At 41.7% G+C, this 26,262-nt stretch overlaps 1 protein-coding gene across 1 annotated transcript; it reads right to left on the bottom strand.

Annotated features, from left to right (window-relative positions):
* Positions 1–261: 261 nt before the first annotated feature.
* On the bottom strand, positions 262–24,513 carry PLCXD2 (phosphatidylinositol specific phospholipase C X domain containing 2). The gene is made up of 4 exons (XM_074597448.1): positions 24,256–24,513; positions 10,089–10,549; positions 8,653–8,894; positions 262–5,911 (listed from the first exon to the last, which is right to left on the bottom strand). Exons 1-4 carry the CDS (start codon positions 24,395–24,397, stop codon positions 5,749–5,751), a joined length of 1,008 nt encoding a protein of 335 aa, XP_074453549.1. The 5' UTR covers positions 24,398–24,513; the 3' UTR covers positions 262–5,748.
* Between the last annotated feature and the right edge of the window lie 1,749 nt (positions 24,514–26,262).

Here is a 26,262-nt window from a genome sequence, read left to right as displayed (position 1 = left end):
GAGTTTTCTAATCACTTTGCACTATTACTTCCACAGAGGGGTCCTCACCACATCTTAAAAAAAAGCATGCTGCCCAGATCTGACTACCCAGGGGACACAAGTGCAGCAAGATGTGGCACCTCAAAAAAAACAACCAAAAAACAACCCTCAATGACACCATTCCGCATCAGAAAAGAAACTGAGCTCAACTTATGTTAATTGACTCACAATATAATCTTTGTTTATCAAAAGAGTCAGCAGTACAGAAGAACACACAGTAAAGATGATTAACTCAAGTTGTACTTTTATTTTCAGGATTAAAAACCCCACTGATGTAGATGCAGAGTAAAACATACAGAAACAGATGTTAACCCCAAGTTTATCTGCAGTTCAGATGAGGCATCCTGGTTTTACAAAACTGAATTGGACGGTGTGGGTAAAGCAAACTGCCAAGAGAAAGACAAGAAGCTGCACAAAATACAAATTGGGAAAAGGTAACTCTTCACCTGGCTCCCTCTGCCCACTTCCAAAGAAAGTATAAATAGTACAAGTAAAAAAAAAATCCAACTCCCAAATAAATTTTACATTGAGCAAAACCAAAGAAGCATCAAAATTATTTTTATACAGAATGTACTGAGCAATACTTTTTTAGAATTCAGAATACATTGCAGTTCAATTTAAGTGAGATATAGAAGAAGTTATCACAGGTTTAACAAAGGGTAAGAGAAGTACTGTTTCAATGAACACCACAAAATACATAAATATTCAGGAATATAAAATATAATTAGATTCAGCAAACAGTTCTAAAGCTGACATTCCTATTCCAGTCTCTACAAATAAAAGCTAAAGCTTGTTTACTTGGTAAGACTGGTAGAGAAATAAATATGCTTACAAGACAACAAGACAGCCATATTGAACCAGTGAGACTGATTTTTTAATATAAAATAGAGACTGAATTAACAACCTAAACCAAACAGCTAACAGGATTATCATTGGAAGGTATGACTAAGCCCAACATACACGTTTTAGTATAAAATTTGCTCTTTGCATATGTTCTGGCTCTTCTACCCGTCATGTCAGTCAAAAAACAAAGTTGGAAGAATAATTTGTCAGACACCCAGAAAAGCAAAAAAAATAAAATCTTTTCCACTGCTGAAAAGACTACATCTTGACCTGGTTTGAATTTTGAATGAAGTTTTGGGTTAGTTTTGTTCTTCGCATGAGATCATCTCTCAGTGCTCAACTAACCACTGAAAGTTTGCCTGCAGTTTTGTCCCAGACAGTGGTCCTCTGACCAAAGACTTGGCTTATTAGTGTTTGGTAACAATATGCTTGAGACTAGATTAAAGTCTTACTAAAACTGCATATGGACCCTGTATTAAATACCATATATGCAAGTAAAGCTCAAGTCACACATGCTGTCAGACCTCCAGGGGTAAATCCAGTTTTAATTCAAAATGGCTATGTCCTCTATTTATAGAAGTCCTAAACCCTGGTCTGTTAGATGATAGATACAACAGTGAACTCTGACACTTGAGACAAGTACACAAAAAAAGTATTTCCAAAGTCTTAGCCAGATGAAAACAACAGATACGCATCTTCGCAGATGCCCTACTTCTGGTTTGATCCAAAATCCCTGCTTAAAAGTGCTTCCTCAGCCTTACAGCACAGGTGCTTTCTAAATTCCAACATATTAACTTAGTACCAACACAGCAGAAAAGAGCATGTGTCAGAAGCAAAGATACTATTGACCCCAGTTGTTCCTTTCTTCTCCAGAGAATTTATTTAGCAGAACAGGGCCCTTTTTGCCATCAGCATTTCCGCTCTGAAGACTCCTAGTCTGACATCTCTCACTGACCACAGCACCCCTGAAACTTGCCTTGCTAGCCCTGCCTCCAGTGGGATCCTTTGCGTCACAGCAAAGCACATGCAAGTTGGTATCCCTTCAGTTCTTGAGATAAAATTGGACAGTAGGAATCTGTCTTTTGTTCACAACAATCAACATTATGATTCCCAGCCCCACCATTATTAAATATATTAAGACGGTAGTTCCCAAATAAGGAGTGGAAAGATTCAGAGTCTGCAAAATCTAGTAATAACTCTTCTTTATTTTCATATATAAGCACATGATAAGATGCTAAAAACCTACTCATGTATGCTTCCTAACAACATTCTCCCTGCTGCTTCCCATTGGGGATACATACAGAGGTCTCCTGGGCTTCAGGTATGCCCTTCAATTACACATGGCAGCGGTCAGTGCCAGGAGAACAAGCATACCACCAGTGTGCTTGGCATTCAGTGACTGCACATTAGCAAAAGAAACAACAGTCAGAAAACAATGTATAAGTAACCTGAATCTGGAATAGCAAACCATGCAAGTAATTATTCAAGAATATGCAATTCAAGTAAGTGTTTTGCCTCAAGCCGCTACAGTTTCATGGCTTTTCTTCTCCTAGCACCTACAGAACAGCCAAGTCCTCAGAACAACTCTCCTGGGGGAGTTTTCCATCTAAACTGTTTAGAATTGAACCCTACTTTGGGAAGATACAAGCAGGACAATCACTATTCAACAGATGCAGGTCTACATCAATAGTGATGAACACCCAGTCTTCTCCTGCATTCACAATCTAATTTCTTCAAGCTCATACACACATGACCATGCAGGTTGCTAGCTGCTCCATACTCTACACATCTGCAGCCCACTCAGAGGCCAGACTCTCAGCTGAGTTTCTCAGTTCAAGCTGCAGCCGCTGTCACTCACCTGCCAGACCTGCTCCACTCTGCTGCCCGAAACCTGGCTAAACGCTGCCACACCTGCAACATGGGCACTGGATGCAAACTACTGCCCTACTTCCTAGATCCTCCCTTCCTGCCCAGCTCACCTTGTTATTTTTATAATGCCGGAAAATAAGGTCTGCAGCCCAAAGTCCAAATCTAGAAGAGCTCTGTTTTGGAAAACGCGAGGAAATCTGGATGCACTGTGGTGCTGTGTCAGACAGATAAGCCTATTGTACAGGCAGCTTTGTTATGGGCTATAACGTGTAACAGAAGAAAGGTGGTTCATATTGCTTAGGATTGTTTAGGACTACCCTAAAACCAATTCTAAACGCCAGCATTAACATTGCCCAGAGTTGTCTGCAGGAGATACGTTGTTGTGGGCAACTGTATCTGACAATTGCCCAACCCACTACTGAGACCATCAGGTTCCTCACATAGAAGCATAACACCAAGCACTGCTCTGAAACGAAACACGAGTCTTCAGACAGGCCAAGCTTACAGAATTGTATTCCCCGCCTCCCTCCCCTTCATTAATCTTAAAGCTATTTTCTATTTCTTTTCCCTCTGCTAACACTTTTAACACCTAGCATGCCTTTGTCCTATTTCAAGAGGCAAGACCTAACAGCAAATGTGTTACAGAAACTTCTGAGTTTGTAGTTAAAAATACCTAACCAAAGCCCTGAGTTACAACCATCACATCTCTATTCAAATAAATACAACAGAAGGACAAACAACAGTCATTACTGTGCACACACAATATAAATATTGGTTAAGCCTGACAAATCTCTTTTGAGGTAGATATATACAGTACAATATATTAGGGGTCTAATGCAAACATTGTACTCACTTCGCCTTCTCACCTTGTCCTCCAGTTCTGGAGAAAACCTTGCAAAATGTTGTTATTTCAGCCTCATCAGCATTCAAACCAAGTTCTTCCGAGTTCTGAGCTCTAAGACAATTTGCAGCTAAAAGACCACTGAAACCAAACACATACATTTAACACTATCATGGAGTTTCAGTTGGGGCCATGAGAAAAGTAGGTTAGCACAAAATTCAGCCAAGAAAAACCCAAGTATTTTAAATAACTTTGCAAACAAAATACTGTTGTTCAAAACAGGTTCCATCAGTTTTCATCAACCAGAAAAAAATACCAAAAACAATAAAAACCTTCTGCTGGGGTTTTCAAAGGGAGTTTTAAACTACAAGTTTGAGCTTTAGATCCCAAAAATCTGATTTTCATGACTTGCCCCCCATCCCACTGAAACACAAGAGGAAAGGAGAAAGACAGCTTGAGAGACAGATACCCCCCAACCCCCAACTCCCTTAGAAAAAGGATTCGGTTAAAAAAAAAGTTTGAGGAACTCTAATGAAAACCATGCAACGAATAGATAAATCAGATTACAGTCTGCTCAGAACTTGGCCAAGGTTCACAGGGAAGATTTGCAAACCTTTAAATAAACTTGTCCCGAGTTCAGAGTATGTGACAAGCAAAGAGGTTTTAGATTTTTCTGGGCTGTCAGACCACGATGGCAGACACAACACACAGTAACAAAATAACAAATCACTTTTCTTTTGAATAAAATAGCCATAAAGATGATCCATTCTATTATAAATAGCTTAAAGATTAATACAAATTCATAATCACCAAACAATTAGTGCACCAACAGTTGCTTTAGAAAGATTATTGAGCAGCGAAGTATCTGCTAATCAGTCACTTTTGTGTTTCACTGTCGTTTTTACTTTTAACCAAAGATAAATCAGACTGTAGGACTGCTATCAGGTAGTCAATTAAGTGCTGATGAGTACCAACATGTGACTGCATTGGCTCAAGCACACACGGTCACTTTTTGTTGTGAATCAACACAAAACCAAGTATGACTACAGAAAGAAGCAGCACTGATGCCTGACTGTGCTTGGGTGACTATTGCTTACTTTGTCACAAGCAGGTACAGGCTGGGCAAATTGCTCCCCCATACCTGTGGCTCTCTGACAACAATCACAACTTTTGGGTCTGATTTTGGAATTCACTGTCACATTGCAAATCAGAGTCAATATTTGGGTTTTGAGTAGTCCCTGTAAGCTCCAGTTCTTTGGATACTGAGAGACTTTCCCCAAAGAAAACTCGATGGATGGAAAAAACAAATGACCAGCAAGCAAAAGAGAGAAGTTACACTGTGGTTTCTCAAATGTCTCACAACAGGAATTCAGACTTGTGAGTTACGATCCTCATAATTTGAAGACAAACATTCTCCAAATTAAAGCCAAAAGAGACACAGTTAAACACAGTTGCAATGAATGTATTAAAGTATTAAAGTAAAACGAAGAGGTCCAGAAGAAGAGTCTGGAGCCCCAAGAGGCAGAGCCAAGCCTTTGCCTCTCAGGCCCAGAGGACAGTTCGATATTCAACACAGTGCAACAACTTCCCCCTGAACAACGGCAATGTTGTTTCTTCAAGTAAGTCAGAGGTAGTGTCTAAAACAGCGTAATGAATACAGCAGCAGCCTCCAGCTGAGCCCAGCTACGCCTGAGGTGGCCCAAGAACAATACCATCTCGGCCGGCCTGGTCACACTGCTGCTAAGGGATCAGCAGCGATCTTCAGTTTGAGTCCTGGTGCTGAGAAATAAGCAGGATGGGCACACAAGGGGACGGTGAGTCCAGTCACCAGGGAAACGCACACCATAATCGGGTACATCTGCTCCGGAGGCCAGCCTCCTGTTGGCAGGCAGACATCGCCCCAGACTGCAGCAGATGTGTGCATAACTTAGTCAAACACGTAGCCACAGACACGCAGCAGCACTCAGACAGCACTCTGTGTTCCTCTCAGATCCACACATCACTAGAAAGGACCCGCCTGTATGTGATGTTTAACCACATTTCCTCTAGAAAACTTCTTTTCAATAAACAGAGATTACAATAGGTTTCACTTAATAAATAAAACATTTAGCACAGTTCAAAGATGTCCACTGAGGAGCACAAGTGGGACACAGCAATCAGGATTTAGTTGCAGATTCATCCTCTTCTAGAAGAAGGTCGTTTAATGCAATAACTGTAGCAGCAAAGTCAACCAGCTCCACAAAGTCTGATGTAATTATGTTAACACCCATAACACCTGGTTTCTGTGCTTTCACCCAATTTAAAATCATGGGCAGGTTCCTAAGGAAAGTGAAATAAAGAAAATTAGACATTTTAAGAGACTCTTCTCTATACACACTCTATTTTAAATGCATCATGCTGTTTGCAAATTATGTTATTACCTCACATTTGTGATCAGGTCCTGACTACCACCCAAAAGGCAACTAACTTGATGAGAAAAGTGCTTAATATAGCATGCAGTCAATTAGCTATGAAATAGAAATATCGGTCGATCATTAATCCAAACTACCATACATACAAAATAACATTTGTGAACTCTGTTTTCACCAAGCAGACTGTGCTTCGGGATTTAACCCTGCAATACAACTTCGTCCATCCTGGTTTGGTTTTGCCCAAGGACATGTTGAACCAAAAGCTTAACTTCACAGCAGACTTCAGCGTCACACAAGGCTATACTTGGCCTGAGATGCTCCCCTGCCCACCTCTGCCTTCACACAGGCAGGAAAGAAGCTGCTGGGGCAGCACACTGCATTTCCAAACTCTTTTCAGCCTCCAGACCCACCCAGAGCAACAGGATCAGGGAAACCAAACACAGAATCGAACCCTCAGGTTTATAGTGGTTAAACATCCCACCATACATCACTGTAACCAGAGAAAGATGAGGTGTGTCAGGAATTAAGTTAAAAGGAGTTAGAAATTCTACCATGGGGAGAAATTTCAAGTCATTTCTTGGACAGAGTGCAAGTCAGAAATCTGCACAAGCTTTTCTGCACTGGAACATGCAAACCCCAGAGTTTTCAGCACTATTAATGATACATGACTAAATATATTAGAATGATTTAAGTTAGTGCCAAAATATGCATACAAAATTATATGAGAAGATGGTAGGCAAGCACATTAGCTAACAGGATGGGGAAGAAAAAACAACAAAAACCACCCCACAGCTCTTGTGGAAAAGAAATATCTTGTCAAGAACCAAGAGAAGAGAGGACTTGAGTGAAGGCATAATTACTACCCCTGTCAATGGACACACCAGAATTTAGCCAGCTAAGTGTGAATGCTGCACATTTCTCCTTCAGCAAGAGCTCAAGAACACTTAAATATTCCTATTCAGGGCAAAATTTCCATATGAGAAGGCAGACATCTACATAGAACTGCAAAGTCAGATTTACACATACAAATCAGCTAGCATGTGTAAATGTATACGAGCAATCCTGCTTTAGCAAACAGCGGCCTCTATTTTAAATTTTCACTGTTTACTTTCAAACAAGTGGTAATGATGGGGCCCAGGGAAAGGGATGGAGCGAAGGTAGGCTTACAGCTTACAGCCTAGATCTGTGCCAGGAGTCACTCGAAACAAAACTGCTTGCCCATTCCATGGAATTAGATGATTCTTTACTGGTTTTAGAGTAGAAGTTCACTACGATCTTTCCTTTAATCGTGAGACAACAGTACCTTTAATATACAGTATGCAGACATACATTACATCCGTGCTCTCTGTTAAGTAACCCCCAATAAGCATACATATTTACATTTGTGCAACTTGCGACAGCAAATGATAGTCTCAAAGCACCTGAGCACCACCTAGTGTCTAATACTGACTGTGCAAACGTGGGCAAAGTGCAAGCCAGAGCAGAGATATGAATACACCGTGGCAAACACCATTTGGATTTAATTATCTTTTGCTAGAAAAACGTCTGTAAACAGGAAGGAGACAGAGAACTCCATGATTTATATTTCACCTGGCATTTCCTTGCTTCCATCAACAACTTTTGTGACTGCAAAAGCACAACACTTGCTCTTTTTAGAAAGGGTTTTTAAGAAAATAAGTTACATTGACTTTGGCTTCAAAATAATAATACTGTAATTGCTTCTAAAGTGACCAATGATTCTGCCAAAGGGAACATGAGCTGGCTGCTGAAGATGTGTGTTTATCTCACTGCTTAATATTAAGCTCAGTTGCTGACCAAATTAGACCAGTAGTGACCACCTATACAAGTATAATTTGGAATTTAGTATCATTATGGCAAGATAAACTGTTAGTGATATCAAAACAGGCAACATTAAACAGTGAGCCAGGAGACCAGATCCTACCAGGACTGTTTCAGTTCTGGCAATTTTCAGCAAACAGGCTACAAATTGATAATGCCATAAAATAAAGTCACATGGAACCTATCCTGGTCACGCTATTAACACTATTAAAAATCGCTGGTGGTGTGCGCTACTCAAAGCAAAACCCTCTTCTAATGATCTTACTCATGGGCAAATTAATTGTACAATGGGTATAAAAAAAGTCAAATTGTTAATCTAATTTTTGGTAAAAAACCAAGATAAAACACTGCCTGTTGTCATACTATGACCATTACTGAAATTACTGAGACAAGATTTGTACAGACAAAGGCAAAACTGACTCTATAAATATGCAATTCTCCTTTGTGGCACAAGCTTTTTGCCCTCCCCTACGTTCAGGTTCAGCCAACTTGAAATGAACTACTGATTTGAACCAACAGGTCCAGCCCATGCTTTATGAAATAATATCACACTCAGGAAGAGCTCTGATTACCAGGAAATACACTTATGCTTACATATATACCCTGTTATATATATACGCCCTATTTTCAGTAATCCTTTATTTTTAAAAACTGCAGATATCTCACATGACCAATAGTAATGAAACAAAACTGCATGTTTTCAGCAAGTCTTACTTCTAAGCAAACATGTTTGTTTTCTTGCCTACTCAGTGCCTCTTTCAACATTAAATACAGTAAGTAAAGAACCGAGAAATAAAGACAAGTTCTTACCTATGAACAAGCGTGTTCTTCAGACCACGAATTAGATGCCGTGCAATAGTTTTCACTCGAGGCGTGAGAATTGCTTGAGAAACATGAAAAGTCCCATAACGACTTCGTTCCTCAAGAGTGGTCTCCAGGAACTGTAAGAGTTTGTGCACATTGGTTGTATTAGCCCATGGTGCTGGCATTTTATTCCCTGGCCACAGGAAGGAGTATTCCTTATATATAGGGTAGTGGTAGAATATGAGAACCTAACAGAACAAAGAAAAAGGAGAAAAATAAACAAAAAGTCACAGCTATGTTATTCATATTTAAGCAGTATGTTGCATTGGTTTATGCCTATACAGTACTGCTGCAGCTGGCATAGCAGTGAAGAGAGGACCAAGCAAAAAGAAGCTACTCCCAAGTCATAAGTTTCAGTAAGTTTGTTTCACTATTGCCAACAAAAGAGATGGAGATCATTTTGGTTAGCTATGAGGACAGGATTGCTTCAGGCTTTAAGGGTCATCAGTTCAAAATGAAAAAGTTGCCAGGAGAATACTGAAATGCCATTCAAAAATTTCAGCTGAAAAGTATTTGAAAGCACTGTCAGAGAATATTACATCTATACTTGAAGTTAAGGATTTTAGCAGTCTTGCCATCTTCTGCATAACTCCCATTAAGTGGCTAAAGCATACCAGGCTGACTGGCGTAACAGCATTCCGCTCGCACTTACTGCATGAGATGCCAAAGTCAGTCTTGCTGTCAGCAAAATCTTCTCTAAATCAAAAGTCAGAGTTCTATGCCTTGTAAGGTAGTTCTCTATAAGAGGACAGCACGAAGATGCAGCACTTTTTATTAACACCCAAGCTTGCAAATTATTCATTTTGGACGCTAGCACTAACAGCATCAGTTCAGAGGAATTCCTCAAAGCCTCACGCATTTTACAGTTTAAGAATTACATGCAGTTGCTGAAATCCTCTTCTCAGTTGAGCATATGCATGGGAGCAGTTACCACAGAGAAGAGGCATTTAATCTTGCCACTACAAATTTGGATACCTGCAAAGCAGCTAAGAGAAATTCTGTACCACACCTTAGTCATGTTAAAGCTTATATGCTTCACACCGGCCAAAAAGATGACAGTTTATCAAATCCTAACCAACACAAATCAGCACAACATGCTCTTTCAGATGAGAAAGCCATTTGTAAGAAGCACAAGGCTCCAAGGATACTATCATTTAATTATTTAAGGAACATGCTTGGGAGCAGAACAAAGTCTAGCTGCACCATGGATGGAGGTGCAAATAAATGAAGGGAAAAATGCACGCTACATTAAGGAGGCCCTAGTGGGCTTTAAGTTGTCTGTTAGCAGTGTCCTTGGGCCAATACCTCTAAGTGGAAGCCACACCCAGCCTCTCTATTTAAATCTTAACCTTTGGGATTTGAAAAACACATCCTTTCCCTACCTGGTGTTTCTTCTCCCACATGTACTGTAATGTCACATATTCAACACATTCAACGGAACAAAGTTTGGATCCAAATACTGAGCGGATCCTGTTGATCAAGAAGAAGTGATGGCTGTCATCCATAGCGTAGAAGTGATTGAAATCCAAGAAGACGACTTCCTTGGGGTGCTGCTCAAGAAAGGTGTTAATCTCCTTCAGCCCCTCCCATACTTTGATGCCAAACAAGCCGTGTATGAAGTAAATCTCTTGTCCTATTTCCCCAGGTTTGGAAGATACACGAAGATCAAAGTAGCGGATCCCACCTTCCAACTGCTCTTTGAAAGTCAGATTTTGAGTCACTGACCATTTTTTCATGATCTTTTTAACCAAAGATATTCTGGCCAAACGTTTGATGGCTGTGGCTTGGTCTGGTCCCACAGGGGATTTCTCATCAACCCAGTAGCTGAAAGAATCATGTGACCCTAGAAACAAAAGCCAAGAATATTTAATTTTAGAAAACTGACTCCCCCAAAACACATACACCCATGTGCCCTGTAAACTGAAGGAAGTCCTATGTGCACGGCAGGGTCGCAGAAGAGTTATGCGCAAGTATGAGTCTCCCGGACTATACTTTACAGCTTAATTTTCCCTAACTGTACAACAGGAGCTATGCTTAAAGTTCCCAGTTTGAACTGTTCTCTTGTGTGAGCTCCCAATTTCAACACATTCTGAAAATCATGACCATAAGATCAGTGGTAACAGGAAACTTTCTTCAAACCTTCCTTCATTTACAAACTACCAATCTATCTCAAAGGCTTTCCCAGAGCCTAGCACATCACTGATTTGAGATCAGACTTCAGCTTCGTTGAAAGAATGTAAGGCTTTATTTTCATTCTACCTGGTAAATCCAATCGTGACCTAATACACCAGAGCTCCTGGAACAGGTATCTTTATTCCTGTGATGGACAGAGGGATCTGTACATGCACACGCCCCACTAGCACATCTCACTTTAGCCCCAAGATGGTAAATAAATGATTAGTAGTTTGAACCATGAGCAGTGACTGGCTGAACTTAGAGGTGGAACAATTGAGTACACCCCCAGTTACTGTATGGTTAGATACAAATTCACATTAAACAAGTTCATAAACACGTTTTTTACCTGGCAGGGCCTTTGAGTGACCACAGATACGGTGAATATAAAATTCACCAAAAAAAGTCCAAAAATCAAAACCACCAGTCTCTGCCAAAATAACGTGTGTCCAACAAAGCTCCTGTAACACAATCTGTATCTTGGCAGAGAAACTGCATTTCCAGTATAAAATTGGTGCTTACAGAAAAAAAACCAAACACCTCCAACTGAAAACTCAGTAGTAACTGGAAACAAAACTGGGAAGTAACATAAATCCTTCAAAACAGCAGCTTCAGAGTCAATGAAGTATCTTGAGCTGTTCCAAGTCAATAACAGAACAAAGAGTAATAGGGCAGTGTATCTCGGTTTGCACTGTACCAGGGCAGTATAAAGCAGAGATGGGCAGAAGCTGATCTACCACAGACTGAGGTTTACCAGGGATTTTAACCATTTACACCCAAGACCAGCATTCTAGCCAAGAAGCTACAACTGCTCCAGGCATGACTTCCCTGGGAAGCCCCAGCCAGGAAAAACACTACAGGAGCTTAACAGTCCTGCTTCCCTTTTTTTCTTCAGGACAGCTGATGAGAGGTTCCCCATTGAGCCAAACCCCATGCTTCCTGCATGCCCACTTTGCTGAAGTACAGGGAAAGCATCTCCACCTCTGATTACCACAAGCAGCTCCTTTTCCAGCTGCCTTGGGGGTACAGTGACCCTGCACCGTGCTGTCAGTATCTGCATTTACCCTTCCTGCATACCCAGGGTTCTTGTCCCTGCTTCTGCAGCTATACTTTTCCAGAATTTCCTCCTCTACCTCAGTCTGCAACTCTGTTTAAAAAAAAAATCCTAGTTTGTCATTTCCGATTTTAAGACAACATTTGAGGCACCCACAGTCTCCTTTACCCAAACTTTTTATTTGTGTACCAGTGCTCACTTGAAGACTGATGCATTTTCTGTGATGCAAGGTCAGAGCTATAAACAAGATTATGATCTCAGTTGGATTATCTTGTCAGGATTTTTTAATCCACATGGAGGTACAGACTGTACGCATACCAAACATCAGTTCACAACAACCTTAAATACACTGTTGCTCCCCGAATTTCAACCAGTTCAGAAGTACTGAAAAGGAACCATGAAGCTTAGTTTCCTGGCTTTACAAATAAACACTATAAACTAATTCTGATCAACTCTTCATGCATTCATCACAGTCTTTGTAAAAGCGTGACTCATGGCTTTCCATTCAGTCTTCTAGAAACAAGTGACAAGTAACAAAAAGCTGTTTTTAAAAATGGTCACCTTAAGAAGCTCTTTAGTACCTGCCACAGAAAACTACATCCAAAAGTAGCTGTCAGTTTTGGAGTGACACCTAGATTTTTTTTCCCCACCTCCAAATGTGTACCCTGAGCAAGATACAGGCTCAAACATCTCATGAAGACATTTCAGAAAAAGCCATATAAGGCCTGGCTCATACTGCAAGCTGCAACTCACAGATGTTTGAGTTTCATACACCTCCCCATACAGCAGAATGAGCCTTTCAAGCTTCTACAATATTTGGAAAGCAGACTCAAATCACAAGGGGCTTGTCTTCTGCCTCTGAATGAGTCACTTTGCACAAAGAAGTCACAGAGGTTTTTGTTTTTCTTTGTGTGGGTGTTTAAGTTCTCAATTCTACCCATTTTAATTTTTTCTTAATTTCTATTTAGGTTACTGTAGAAAGTTGTTTAACATGCTAGAATAAGGCCATAAGAAACATTTTGTTTTCATTTTAACTAGGACTGTGAAGCAGCCTCTATAGAGCTGTCTACAGAAGTCACTTGCACCATTATACTCCTTCAGACAGCATCACTGATAAATCTGACTGAAGAAGGAATGACAATTTTATCTAGCATCACATAGATTATTGTCAACTCAGAGTTGTCTAAGCAAATCTCAGCCAAGAAACAGCTTGTTTCCTAAGTTTGATCACATACTTCACAGCTACAAAAGCCTTTCCTTTGCAGATTGATGCATATAAGGCACATTTAAGGATCCAAAGAACAAATTTCTATCACACACCAAATTCTATTTATAGCTCTAGAAAGCAACAAGAAAGAAAACAAGCTACACACACATTGCAACTTGTTCAACACATACTTTAAGAACTGTACTCCTTAACAGGGCAGCTATTTGAGAAACTGAACTATATGTGACATGTTTCTATAGAGAAGATCCTTAAAACTCCTGCCCTGTGGCTGTGCTTAAAAGCCTACAGGAAACTTGACTTCTTATTTACAATGAAGTCAACATGCATACCTAGATATAACCAAGTAGAAGATGAGTTGGAGCATCTAAGAAACAAGTTCTCCTTTACACAGTTGGTAGAACCACCTGTGGTTCTTAGGACCACCTCCTAAGAAGGACAGACAGGGGAGCATCATCAATACTGAAGCTGGAAAGACAGAGCAGAAGTTAAATTAGATTTTCAGTAGTCATTTACAGAAGGCCAGCCACCAACTGTGAGAAATATCTAGGCCAAACCTGGACCCAGAACATTTTTACTCCAGTAAGAGCGAAAAGCAAACTGAAAACCTGAAGCAACAACACTGGATACTTGTTGGACAGAGAGGTAAGAGCTAGGTGAGGATCTACACACCAGGCCCTTTAATTTAAGATCACTGTGTTATGTTACCAGCTCAGTCACTGGCTTTTAACGTAGCTTAGCTGTGACTTTAAGCTACATGCTAAGCTGATCACATCATGATGTCAAAATAATCCCTGCTCTCCTTTGCTCTACCCCTAAACTCCAGGAAAGGCCTAGCCATTGTGTAGCCATGGCAGGAGCCGGGCTGGTTGCTGATACAGCATGATTTCTTTTTGAAAAAAGCATAACCCAACCCTAACTCCAATCCTGTACAATTTCAAAGGTAAAGGCCAGAACCTACACTAGAAGCAAGGAGCAGCCCAGCCCCATCTTGTTAGCTGGTCAGTGTTAGAGCTTGTTGTGGTTTAACCCCAGCCAGCAACTGGGACCACACAGCCACTCACTTACTCCCCCTTCCCCCAGGAAGGGTAGGGAGAAAAGGAGGGGAAAGGGAAAAAAAAACCCCAAACCTCATGTGCTGAGATAAGGACAGTTTAATAGAACAATAACAGAAAAGGAAAATAATAATGGAAAAAAAATATATACAAGGCACAACTCACTCTCACCACCCCGTGATGAGTTGCCCAGCCTGACCTGAGCAGTGATCATAGATTCCCACCCCCTGGCCAACCCCCATTTATATACCAAGCATGTCATCTACGGTATGGAATATTGCATTGACCATTCCATTGTTCTGTCTGTGCTCCTTCTCAGCTTCTATGGGAAGCTGAGAAAATCCTTGACTAGTATAAATGTAACCTAGCAGCTACTAAAATAATATGCATTATTGACATTCCTTTCACATCAAATCTGAAAACACAGCAACCACTAGAAATAAAATTACCTCTATCCCAGCTGAAACCAGGACAGAGCTGCTAACCACATTGTCAATTAAGGTCTAACACAAGCATGTGTGAAGATACTTCGATGTTGTAACATTGTACAGTACCAGCAAAGGGGCTGGCAGTTGCTGAACAGAGCAAGCATCACAAAACTCTCACAGTGACATACACAGAAAAGTCTTTTCCATGTATAAGAAATCTTTTATGGTCTGTGTTCCTCACCAACCAACTGGTGTGCATCTCTCTAAGTTATACTGAGCACTTTCTCAGGAAAGTTAAAAAAGCTCAAGAAGTCTTGTCAGCAAAACATTTCACATGATACTTGACATCTTAAAAATAAGTAGCACCTTGTATTGACTCAATAAATCCATTCCTTAAACTTATTGATTGTGAATAAAGCAACTAACAAACTCAGGTATTTCTAACTTCCATCTTGCAGACTGAGAACTCAAAAGGCACAGAAGAGTCAAGAAACTTAGTCTTCATTGTCCCTTAGGCAAAGAGAGGTCGGAACCCCAGTCTGAACTGCCTCAAGGGCAAGTTCTTGCACTTGCAGCTCCCTTCTTGAGTCACTGTACGTGAGAACGGATTAGCATTCAGACTGCAAACTCTACTGAGCTACTCCAGTGACACAGCATCAATCTGGTGCTCAGCCCTTCCCCAAAAGCAAGCTGTGCACAGGAAAGAAAACAGAGACGATGATTTGCCAATTCCTTCCAATAGGCTGAAGATGCATAGCATGAAGCAGCAAGCATTAAATTAAGGCATGAAAGAGTCTGCACATTCAAAAGAAAGAATTATGGGACTGAGAATCAGCTGGCAGCTCTTACAGAGTAACAGACAATAGCTGCTCTATTTTGGTTTTGTTTCTTTCATCTGACAAAGATTGGAAGTTTTAGGGAAAGCAATCACATCCCATCAGATGCCCAGATATTTAACCACCAAAGGCTGTGATATGGTTAGAATAGCATTAAAGAGGTATCTTCCAGATGCCAGATTGTTAAAATGATGGATAGTCCTCTTAATTTTATCCCAGCAAGTGCAACTGTGGATTAATTTTTATTTGTATCTTTAAGCCCCTTTTTATTCTCTTTACACTGATTTCTCAAGTTAATTGTATGTTAAATAGATCGCTTCTCAATTCAATTTGTATGTTAAATAGATTGTATTTCACTGTTCAGGATGACTTTGTTGAAGCCTTTGTGCTAATTGTTAGAAAGCAGCCTTTTATCATCACATCTGCAGGGAAGTCTAGCTTTCTAGCATGTCTATTTGTCATGCTACTTAGTCACAGATAGTCAAATTAACCCATGTTGTAGCTCAAACAAATGACACTAATCAACAGAATGTTATTAAGCCTCAAATTTCAACAATTACTAGCTATATCACTTTGTATTATCTTTTGTTTCCACATCAGTACTTTCTCCATATACAGTTGCAGCACAGGGATAGGGATGAGCATCATCTCACCAACCCTGGTGTCCTTTTACAAGCTTGTAAATGTACCTTCAAGGGATGATAAAAGTATGTCTACATGGCTTAAAAAGTGCAGAGATCTTCCAACACAGAACATACTTGAGCACTGACAATTACTTGAAAGCATGACAAGAACTCCTGTTTTTTCAGATACAGGCATGTCTACAGTTATATCACTCATCTCCCTGGTTGCAAGGCTGTAGACTAGCCAGAAGTGGCAGTTAAAGACACTTTCTGCAAAAGTCTAACTAAGAAACAAGAAAGCAAGCAGAAAGGCAGCAGCGTGCACTGTCAGAAAGTTTAACTAGATCAGACTAATTTGTCTGATCTACTCTTCACATTAATGGAATATTAACAGGATGGAAAATGCAAGAAAACCTCCTATGTTATGTTAAACATTTGTAAAAAGAAAGGTCAACATGCTGTACCAACCCCCTAAAAGCATTAAAGGGTCATTTATGGCCAAAGAATCACACTAGCTGTATGACGCCAAACTTCTTAGAGCAAGCTTTGCTCACTACGCAAAGTACATTCCACATTTATTACTAAACACCACACACGACATAGCAAGCATCACATAGCCAAAACATCTAGAAGCACAGTAATCAAGTTCCAAAAACACAGGATGCAAGTGCTAGCAAGTTAAGGCTGCCCCGCAAACCCCAATTTGGTTCTTCTAAACCAAGTGTCCTGCGTGTGCCAGAACTGAGGGGAAAAAATGGGATAAACAAGAGTGCCTCTCAAAGCCCAGAAGTCCTCAGGATTCAGGTCATTAACAATCCAGATTTTCTAATCAAAAGATTAAGATCTTAGAAGCTTTTCACTAATGAAGTGAATCAAATAGTTCATATTAACTTGCCCAGCAAAAGGAGGAGCGGCAAGAATAACAAACATCCTATTGATAATTAATTATCTAAAACTATTGAGATGAGTATTTATATTTTAATAGAATCCTAAAAGAATCTTTTAGGTATTCTTAATGCAGTCTCATTAGGGAGGACAAAGCCTAGTACAGACCAAATCCTCTTACGAAAACTTCCTCTCTCTATCAAAGAATTACCCTGATTTCCCCCACTGCCCCTTTCAGGGTGGGAGGTGGAGTTCAGGGGGAAGGGAAATAAAAACGATACAAAGAGAAAGGGACTGCTTAAAACTTTCTTGGACACAGTACCACATGGTAGTTTGCTTTTCTTTCCAGACAGAAGAAATCTGTTTGGCACTGGCTGGAGTTACTGCCATTAAGGGTTTTTTTTTTTTGTGTGATTTAGCAATGAGTTCCCATTTATGAGCAACCTGATACATTTTTTTTTCCTGTTTTCATTACACAGTTCTTTTCCCTCTTTTCACATCTTTTCTGGAAGAGCAGGCAAACTGGAACTTTCACACAGCACAGGAGAATGACAACAATTTATACCAACATTATGATTGATTTTTTCTGTCTGAATTAAAACTTAAGCATGTTCTGCACTCATTTACTAGGCAGTGAAGTCACTCTCTCGGGCACACAGATTTTAAATAAAAAAAAAGGAAGAAAGTTTTTCCTGATGAAAAAATTAAGATCTTCATATGCTGCCTTAAGAAGACTTTGTGGCATTTCCAAAACAAGTCAGTTTGGGCTAAACAGATGAGAGTGTACCTTTAAAAAGGAGAATCCCCAAGATCTGAGGCTAGCTTTCCAGTAGAACTCCTGCATAGACCCAGTACAGTTACTTCACTACCTGTCACACCAGTTCCTCACATAGGGATGTATAAAGGGAACAGTCTGCTATATGGGAATAGTGAAACAACTTCCATTAGGTATTCTCATCAGTATAGCAGTGCAGATAGTTTAATCGCCCCTCTCTAACAAGAGTGGAGATTTGCTGCTACAAGGAAGCAGACTATCAAGGTAATAAATTGTTCTTTCAGGAAAAGTTCATCCTGAAAACTCTGTATTTACAGATCATATCCAACATGACCACACTTATGCAGATGTTTTCTTCTGATGGTTATTACCTCATTGATTGGTAGATGCCAATTAAATGGTGACAGAAAATAAAGCTTGGTGAATCAGAACATTAACCTTATATTTCTTCACCCTTTGAGCTTTACCCCAACAGATGGCCAGTTTAGCTGATTTAATGATCCTTTTAATTAGGACTCCAAAGGAGTGCTGTTTGGAAGGAGGATGCCGTTTTAAACTCACCACCGCTTCTCCTCTCAGGAGCCACATCCATAGAACACACCAGCCCATGAACAAAGAAACAAGAAAACCACAGCATTAGGAAGTTCGGTAGCTGACCTCAGGGTCATGCAGGCAAAGAGGAAAAAAAATAATAAATCAAATCTAATAAGATACTAATGCCCAATTCTTAATTGGACAGGGCGGCTGCTGCTTCTTTTAAGAACATTTCAGTTCTGCTTGGCCAACTAAAAGGCAAGCAGCCCATAGGGCTTTTGGTAAACAGTTGCACTGTCAGGACAGCAGAGCTGGCCAGAGCCAGTGGGTGGTGAGGTGCACAGGAGATGCCCAGGGCCCCACCAGCTCCAGGCATTCCCCACATGCCTAGCACATGAGCACAGCAAGCACCCAGCAGTCACCCACAGCAGCTTGTCATCACAGGACGCAGATCCCTCCATGCTCTATATCCACCCCTTTCGCCTTAACTACAGGCTTGGCTAGTAGGGCTGCTCCTCATTAAGACTGCCTGCTAGAGGTATGAGTAAAACTCTGTTTTCCAGGGATGATCATTTTGTAGGACTTTGATCATTTAGAACAAAAGCATTAGGTTTCTGCCTCAGCTTTTTTGGGTGACCCTCTCAGTAAAGGGTGGATACAGCAGCATCTTGTAGTGCAGAAAGTTTCGGTCAGTCTTACTGACTTTCCCACAAGCAAATTATGGAAAGTTATTAAATTAAAAGTTAATGGAAAAGATGTGTGCTGTGGGAGGGAAATCAAGCCGCTTGACCAGTGCTGTAGTTTGGAGCAGAAGACCAACATTTGCTATTTTAGAAGGTCACATCTACCCTCAGAGATGAGTGAAAAGGTCAAGTTAAAGACATTTCAACAATTATTTCAACTCTCCAATATAGTTTTATTTTAGCCATATTTGAGCCAAGGTTATTTTCCTCTGTTAAAAAAATGCCTTTGGAACTTTAAAACTCAGCTCTTCCATCAGCTCTGGCTACCTGTAACCCAGCATCCCACAAGCCACTCTCCACCAATCATTCAGCCTGATGCAGGCTGGAACAGCACTATGTGGCAATTGTTCTGCATTGCTTCAAACTGAGATCCTGGCCACCCTTCCACATTTCAAAGCAAAGACAGCAGCTGGGGTCACTAGAAGATGACAGAGAAGACTCTGTGCACCATCAGAAGCCATGACTGAGGAGCTGCCCTATCTCTCCCCAGAGATGCAGGCTGCCCACATGCTCCACACCAGCAGAGTACCCTGCCTAGCATTACATACCTACTGCTATCTGAAAAAATGACTTTTGGTGGTGAAACTCTTTTAGTATTTCAAATCAGCCTTAGATGTACGAACTTTTACCTACAACACAAACATTTATGTTTTGAGATTAAAAATGAAATCTTACTATCTAGGATGCAAACATTGTTAATTGTCTTTTTTTTAATATCACCTTTCAAAGTGTTGAACTAAAACATTTTACTTTTTCCAATTTTCTATTTTTCAACTCTCTTCTCCGGACACTCAATTCAAATTGAACCTGAACTAAGTTAAAATGTAATCGGTTCCCAACTAAACTTCTTTCCTCAATAGCAGGTTTATCAAAGCTATGCAAAAGAAAATATAATCCTCCCCTGTTTTCTAAATACAGCCATTTGACCTCTTCTTTCCTGCCTGCATTTGCAGGACCATGACACATCAAGTTAACCTTCACGTTCCCTCAGGACAGCCATGTGCTTCATTGCCCAACCTGGGGTTTGCCCAATCTCATGAACAGTAGTTTCAGGAAAGTTTTTTGGCAGGAATCACTTCTCAAAAACAAATATACCTCTAAACAATCATCATCAACACTGAAAAGCTTTCCATCAGGTCAGCCTGCTGAATGTGGTCATTCATACTTGCAGGAGTGAAGGAGGGGACAGAAGAGGTATTTGATTAGTTTACTTCTATTATGTAATGGCACCCATAACTATTCTGGGTGCTCCTGCAAGAAAGTGCTTTTTTATCCTCCAATAAGTAGATCCCTACCTAAGTGATCATACATTTCCTCTAGCAGACAAGGAAAGAAAACCAGCACTGGGGAAAAACTCACACTAACCAGCCTGACCAGAATAGGGAATCGATATAGGGATACAGTTTGATCAAAAATTACAAGTACACCTACCTGCTTTTTCACAGCTATTATTCAAAGATGGAATAACCCAGTCAGCATTAAGTAAATGCATTATTACCGAGACCCAAAGGAAAACAGAACTGCCTACTCTTCTGCTTGTCTCATTCCCCAGCACCTTGAAGCTCTGGGTGCACTCTATGAGCAAACACTCATGGTTGGCAGTGAACATCTGCTGGATTGCTTTGCTGTCTCAAGACAGCAAGCTTATGATCTCAGAAAGTGGATCTTGAGACAGAAGAAGTGTTTCACCTGTCCTAATACAAGTATTCATGTAAAAACCCAAATTGGAAAGCAGTGCCATATCTTCAGAAGCAGAGCTACTTCTCAGACTCTAGCACCTAGTTAACTGTGATACTGCAAAAATTAGAAAGGCAAGTACTCAAAATGAAACACTACACATTGGACATGCCACAGTGCTATGAATTATCAGCATGCAAGTACAAACAAGAAACAGGTTAGGCTTCCCCAGCAAATTCTTTAAATAGCCGATTTACTTCAAAAGCAGGTTAGGGACAGCACTGCAGCTTTTTCTCATGTTCCATTTCTCAGGGGGGAAATTACAAAACCAACAGATGCAGATTAAGAGATAACCAAAGAAAATAAGTGTCACAGTTGTACATGATTTCATAAAGTTGTTTAAAGTAAAACAGCTTGCGATTAAACATACACTATAATACACATTACCCTGCCAAGGGTCACGTTCACAATCAAAATGTTTAAGAGTTAATTTTTAGACCCACATTCAAAGAGAATTAGTCTGGAGTATAATCAAGAGAAAACCCTCTAGAGTTTCACACGAGGTCGCCACTTGATGAAGGTGGTTAAGTTTGTTGACTATATCATATGCATGTAAGCTGACAACATTTTAGCTACTTGATATTTGCCAATTTCTCTTTGCAAAAAGATTCTTTCTCTCATGATATCGCACATGAAACCTCAACTCTTTTCCTTGGGCAAGACTATGCTGGTTTAGAATTTCACCTAGAGTTTTTCCAATAGAAACAATAGAAAAGCCTGAACTCTAGAAATGACTGCACCCAAGCCTTGCAGGATGACCCCAAATTTCTCAGTTTCTCTCTGGTATACCTCATGAAATACCCAACTTAAACATCATTTGTTACCAGTTGGTTGTAAGGACTGAGCAAACAATGACTTTCTCTGATCTCTAGTAGCGCGTTTCATACCACATTTAATAGCTTAGGGAATCATAGGATAATATAGGTTATAAGAGGTCTCCAGTGGTCATAGCTACCCTTTTTAAAGGCTGTGAAAACAAGCAGCTCCAAAAGTAGAACTATTTGCAACAGATAAAGCAGCAGAACTCTATACAGACATCCTTAGCTTCATACAAGAGGGTTAGGAAGACTTTCCCACTTACAAGACCATACAATGAAATAAATCTAAGCAGTTTTTCTGTGTATACTATCATTTTTTTCACTTTAAATAGCCCCATGATGCCAACGTTTTGTCCCCTTTCTTTAAAAAGGACGTAGAATCATTTATTCTTCAAATCCTGCATTTTTGCAAAGTGGAACAAAACAAAAAACCCACCACAAACCCAAACAACAGTTTCAGGGTTTTGAGTGCTGACTTTAAAGTTAAAACAAATGTTACTCCAGCACCTTCACTAGAGTTCCATCTCTGCTCCTATGCTTACAAAGAGTAATTGGGAGGAAGGAGGGGAAAAGAAACAAACAAGAACAGAAAATCCAATATCAAGTTGAGTCCACCACTCCAGCAGTGAAAACTAACACATCCAGAGACAGACAGACAAAAGCAGGCCACGCTTGTCACATGCACACACAAAAATGCTTCTCATTTGACCTGAAGCCCACCTTTCATCTCTCTTGAAGACAGCACTGGGCTTCACTGCTATTCAGCATCTGTAAAACAGACACCTCGCCTGCAACATGTTTTGTACAATCCTTTCCTTGCACACCACTATTAACATCACCTTGGCTCCCCAAAAGATTGCTTTGTGAAGCACCAGACCAAGCATCCACTTCAGCAAAATAATCATCGGACTGAAATATAAAAAAACATTCTCAGAAAGTCTACCCAAAATGTCTTTTCCCTGCTCAAAGGCTGCATGAGGTACATGCAGGAAAGGGGTGAAAAAATATAACAACCTTGAGCACAGACAAACATACACTGCAAGCATTCTCAACAAAACCACTACTCATTTTGAAAGCAGCATGGCATTACTGAAACAACAACTCATTTCCTTGGTTTCTCTGCTACAAACAACATACAACCAGTGTTGTAAGTGATGGACAGGGGCAACACACCTAACACAATCTACATCATAACATTCTGCAAAGTTCCACAGCCCTTAAGTTGCTACAGCAACAAAAAGTTGCTTTACTACTGCTTGCTAAATCAGAGAAGGATTTCTTTGCCAGAAATTGCAAAATCTGCAGGTGCTTGAATTTTATATGAACATTGAAATTCATTTCTGTCCCCTTCCCTCTTCAAATGAAGAGGGTTGCATAAAATTTTTTTTTCTACTTTTGGAGGGGGGAAGGATGCTACTTTTGATTAAAACATGGCATTTCAACTGTTCTACTTCAGGCGATACAAGAGGGACTGCTGTGATACCTTACAGGAGGTGGATTGCCCCTTCTCTACATGCTTCAGATGTCCTTTGGTTATCTCTGCTGGCACAAAAGAGGAAGTCACTCTGTTTCTAGGGAAGTGTATTCACATGCCCTCTTTATAACCCATACCCAAAGGGTTTTGACAAGCTAAGGCACTACCATAAAATCAAGCCCGTACCACTAATGACCAGAGTTTAACATCCAGTATCAGAACGAGCTGCTACAGAAGCTGCCCCTAAAATCTCCCTTTTTGACATCTACAAGCAATACTAGATTATTTTTTGCTATTTACAGATGGAAAGTCAGGCTACTTCTATGCAGCTTCAGGGTCATCTGTTGTCTTCCTCATTTATCAGTTTATCTATTTGTAAACCAGAAGTGATGACACTTGCCAATTTCTTAAACTAAAAGCTCTGCACAGGAACTAGGAGTTAGTTATTTTAAGTTCAGCTGGAAAGGGAGAAAATTTTATATGTAATTACAATATTTTAGTGTCTTCAGTGTAACATCACACATTGGGATATTTCATAACCACGCTGCACTCTTTTTCCCTCTGACAAGCCGTATGTAGGTTCTGCCATAAAAGACATTTCCATTTGATGGCTGTCCAGCTGTTAGATTCAGTGTAAACAAACCTTTCTCCTGACCTACCTTTAGCCTTGCTTAAACAACCTGAAAAAAACCTTAGAGAGAAACTCCAGAGATCACAGCTCCCTTTTTTAAAGGCAGTGAAAACAAACAGATCCACCAGCTCAAGACTCACAGCTGCGTTTCCAGAAGATTAAGCCCTCCTTCCTCTCCTGCCAGGGACCGGGTCCGTCTTAGCCCTTCAGTCACAAACAGGTGCTCAGGCCCGACGGGGCTCTGACACCTGAAGACAAGGCTTCCCACGCGGCTGATACAGTTCAAGCAGACACCCAACCTCCGACTCCCAAGCACGGGCAGACACCTCAGCGCCCAACCTACAGCCAGAGCACCGGACACAACCGGACCTGCCCCAAGCACCGGTAAGCACTTCTCTAAAGCGGGAGGGGGGGGACGACGACGACAGGGCCGCGCCGCCACCAGGAGACTCCCCTCGGCGCCAGGCCCCGCAGGCCCTGTCAGTGGGGACAGGCCCCGTCGGCTCCGTCACCCAAACCACTCCACCCCACACCTCCCCTTCCCTCCCTGCCGCCCTACCCGGGATGGCCAGGTTGGAGAGCGGGTAGGAGCGCAGCGCCGCCGGCAGCGAGCCCATCCAATCCGCGTTGCTCTCCGCCATGGCCCCCGCGGCCCGTCGCCGCCGCCGCCGGCCGCCTTCCCTCCCGGCCGGCGGCCTCATCCCCGGCCTAGGGGAACCCGGCCCGGCCACAGCGGCGGAGCCGGGGCCGAGGCCGGGGCCGGCAGGGTCAGGGCCGGCGGCGGCCGCCCGGCCCCCTTATGTAACAGGTGCGTCTCGGCCGGGCGCGGTGACGTCACGGCTCCCCGGCGGCCAACCATTGGCTGCTCGCTGGTGGCCCCGCCGCCGCCGCTCCGTCCCTTACGTTGCCGGAGTCCGTCCGTTCGGGCTGCCGTGAAGCCGCGTCCGACGCCCGTCTTCCCTGCCTCCACCGCCCGACTGTCGCGATAGCGGCACAGTGCCTGTCCGGCTCGGAGCAGGGGTAGAGTAACCGCCCGGCCTGGGGCTGGAGAAACCCCAGCCGAGGGCCTGCGTGATCTCTCGCCGCGGGTCGCACCACACGGGGCTCCGGTTGTCCCGCTCGCCTGCAATTCTAACCCCCCGGCCCCGGGCCAGCTGGCTCTGCCTTGGCTGTTGAGGGCACCAGCTGTGAGGCTTTGGAGGTACCCAGAAGTTCCGACCGCCACGCAGGGGACGTGCGTGGCATGCACTCGGGGTGCAGGCATGGCTATCCCGGGTAGGCCAGGAAATGGCTGGGAGCCTGGGTTCCAATACTCACCCTGCAGGTTCCCATGTTCACCTATTCTAGTACCAGAGAAACAGACCACAATGTAGAGGGCCGACGCCACAGTCTTAAGATGTCGGATGGTCAGTAAGTGTATTAGCCGGAGCAATTCACGTGCTGCACCTGACAAAGAGTCAACACCGCGGCAGGAGACTTAAGGATCAAGATGTGGCCGCCTCAATGCCTTCAGCCTGCTCTTTCAGCAGCTCCCTGAGAGCCTCACACTCTGCCTTACACTGCATTTAGCTGTTGGGTAAAGCATTCTGTCCAAAATAATTTCTGGATTTGCTGTGATACACAAAATGGATCTTCTAAGATATGCTTTTTCTCCCTTGTGTTATTACATGTCTTTGAAGGGTAACGCTTTGTGAGCAAGTTCTCTTTTTAACTGCCTGTTACAAATATATGCAAACATATTCTTTCCATACTCTTCACATGGGACATAAAGACGACTAGTTATACAACACTGAAGCCTACTCATCGTATGATAGTGGAAAAAAAATTCTGCTCTGAAAGATAGTTTTCCACTGTCAAATGACTAAAGGCTCAATATTAAATAGTAAGGGTATATATTTCATGAGGCCCCTGTTTTGTCTGTATGGAAACATTTGAAAATAAATAGTGTTTTAAAATAAATACTATTTAAATATTAATTTTTCATTGTCCTCGTTTGAGGTAAAACAGAACCAATTTTCTCTTCAGTAATTTTGCCTTGCAGCTAAGCCTCTTCTAACTGAACTCTCTGAAATTAACAGTGTATTGTGCAGACACTGTTCTCTCCCAGAGTGATAAGACCTGATTGTTTCTAATTTATGCCAAGGAATGGTACGCACAGAGGCTCTTGCTTGTACTTACTGCTATAACAACCAAAGTCAGCTAACTTCATTATTTGCCCTGTTGGAGGGTCGGAAATGGAAAAGCATAGAGGGGTCACACCTGTGGGGAGGAGGGGAGAGGACAGGTGACCCAAAACTGACCAACAGGGTATTCCATCCCATCTGCCTCATACTCAGCATAAAAGCTGAGGGAACAAAGGGTCAGCTCTCTTTCTTCAGTGGCCGACGTCTGAGGAGGACTCCGTCTGTTTGTCTGCCTTTGATCCCGATCTGTGAGTTCTTGACTCCAGACCCGGAATCCAGTTCCTATTCATCACTGAGTCCAGTCGTGACTTTCCCAGTGCCCGCTGGTGACATGATCATCATCCTGTGAGCTTGATACAGTTTTGCATATATTGTATATATTT

The sequence above is a fragment of the Larus michahellis genome, chromosome 1 (assembly GCF_964199755.1).
Source record: "Larus michahellis chromosome 1, bLarMic1.1, whole genome shotgun sequence".
Classification (NCBI taxonomy): domain Eukaryota; kingdom Metazoa; phylum Chordata; class Aves; order Charadriiformes; family Laridae; genus Larus; species Larus michahellis.
This window is presented reverse-complemented; position numbering and strand designations above follow the sequence as displayed.

Excerpts from the sequence above, each read along its gene's own strand:
- PLCXD2 (XM_074597448.1), bottom strand. The coding sequence starts at position 24,397 with ATGAGGCCGCCGGCCGGGAGGGAAGGCGGCCGGCGGCGGCGGCGACGG. Across the intron at positions 10,550-24,255 it reads CTCCAACCTGGCCATCCCGG|GGTCACATGATTCTTTCAGC; the intron begins GTAGGGCGGCAG and ends TTTTGTTTCTAG. Across the intron at positions 5,912-8,652 it reads AAGAACACGCTTGTTCATAG|GAACCTGCCCATGATTTTAA; the intron begins GTAAGAACTTGT and ends CACTTTCCTTAG.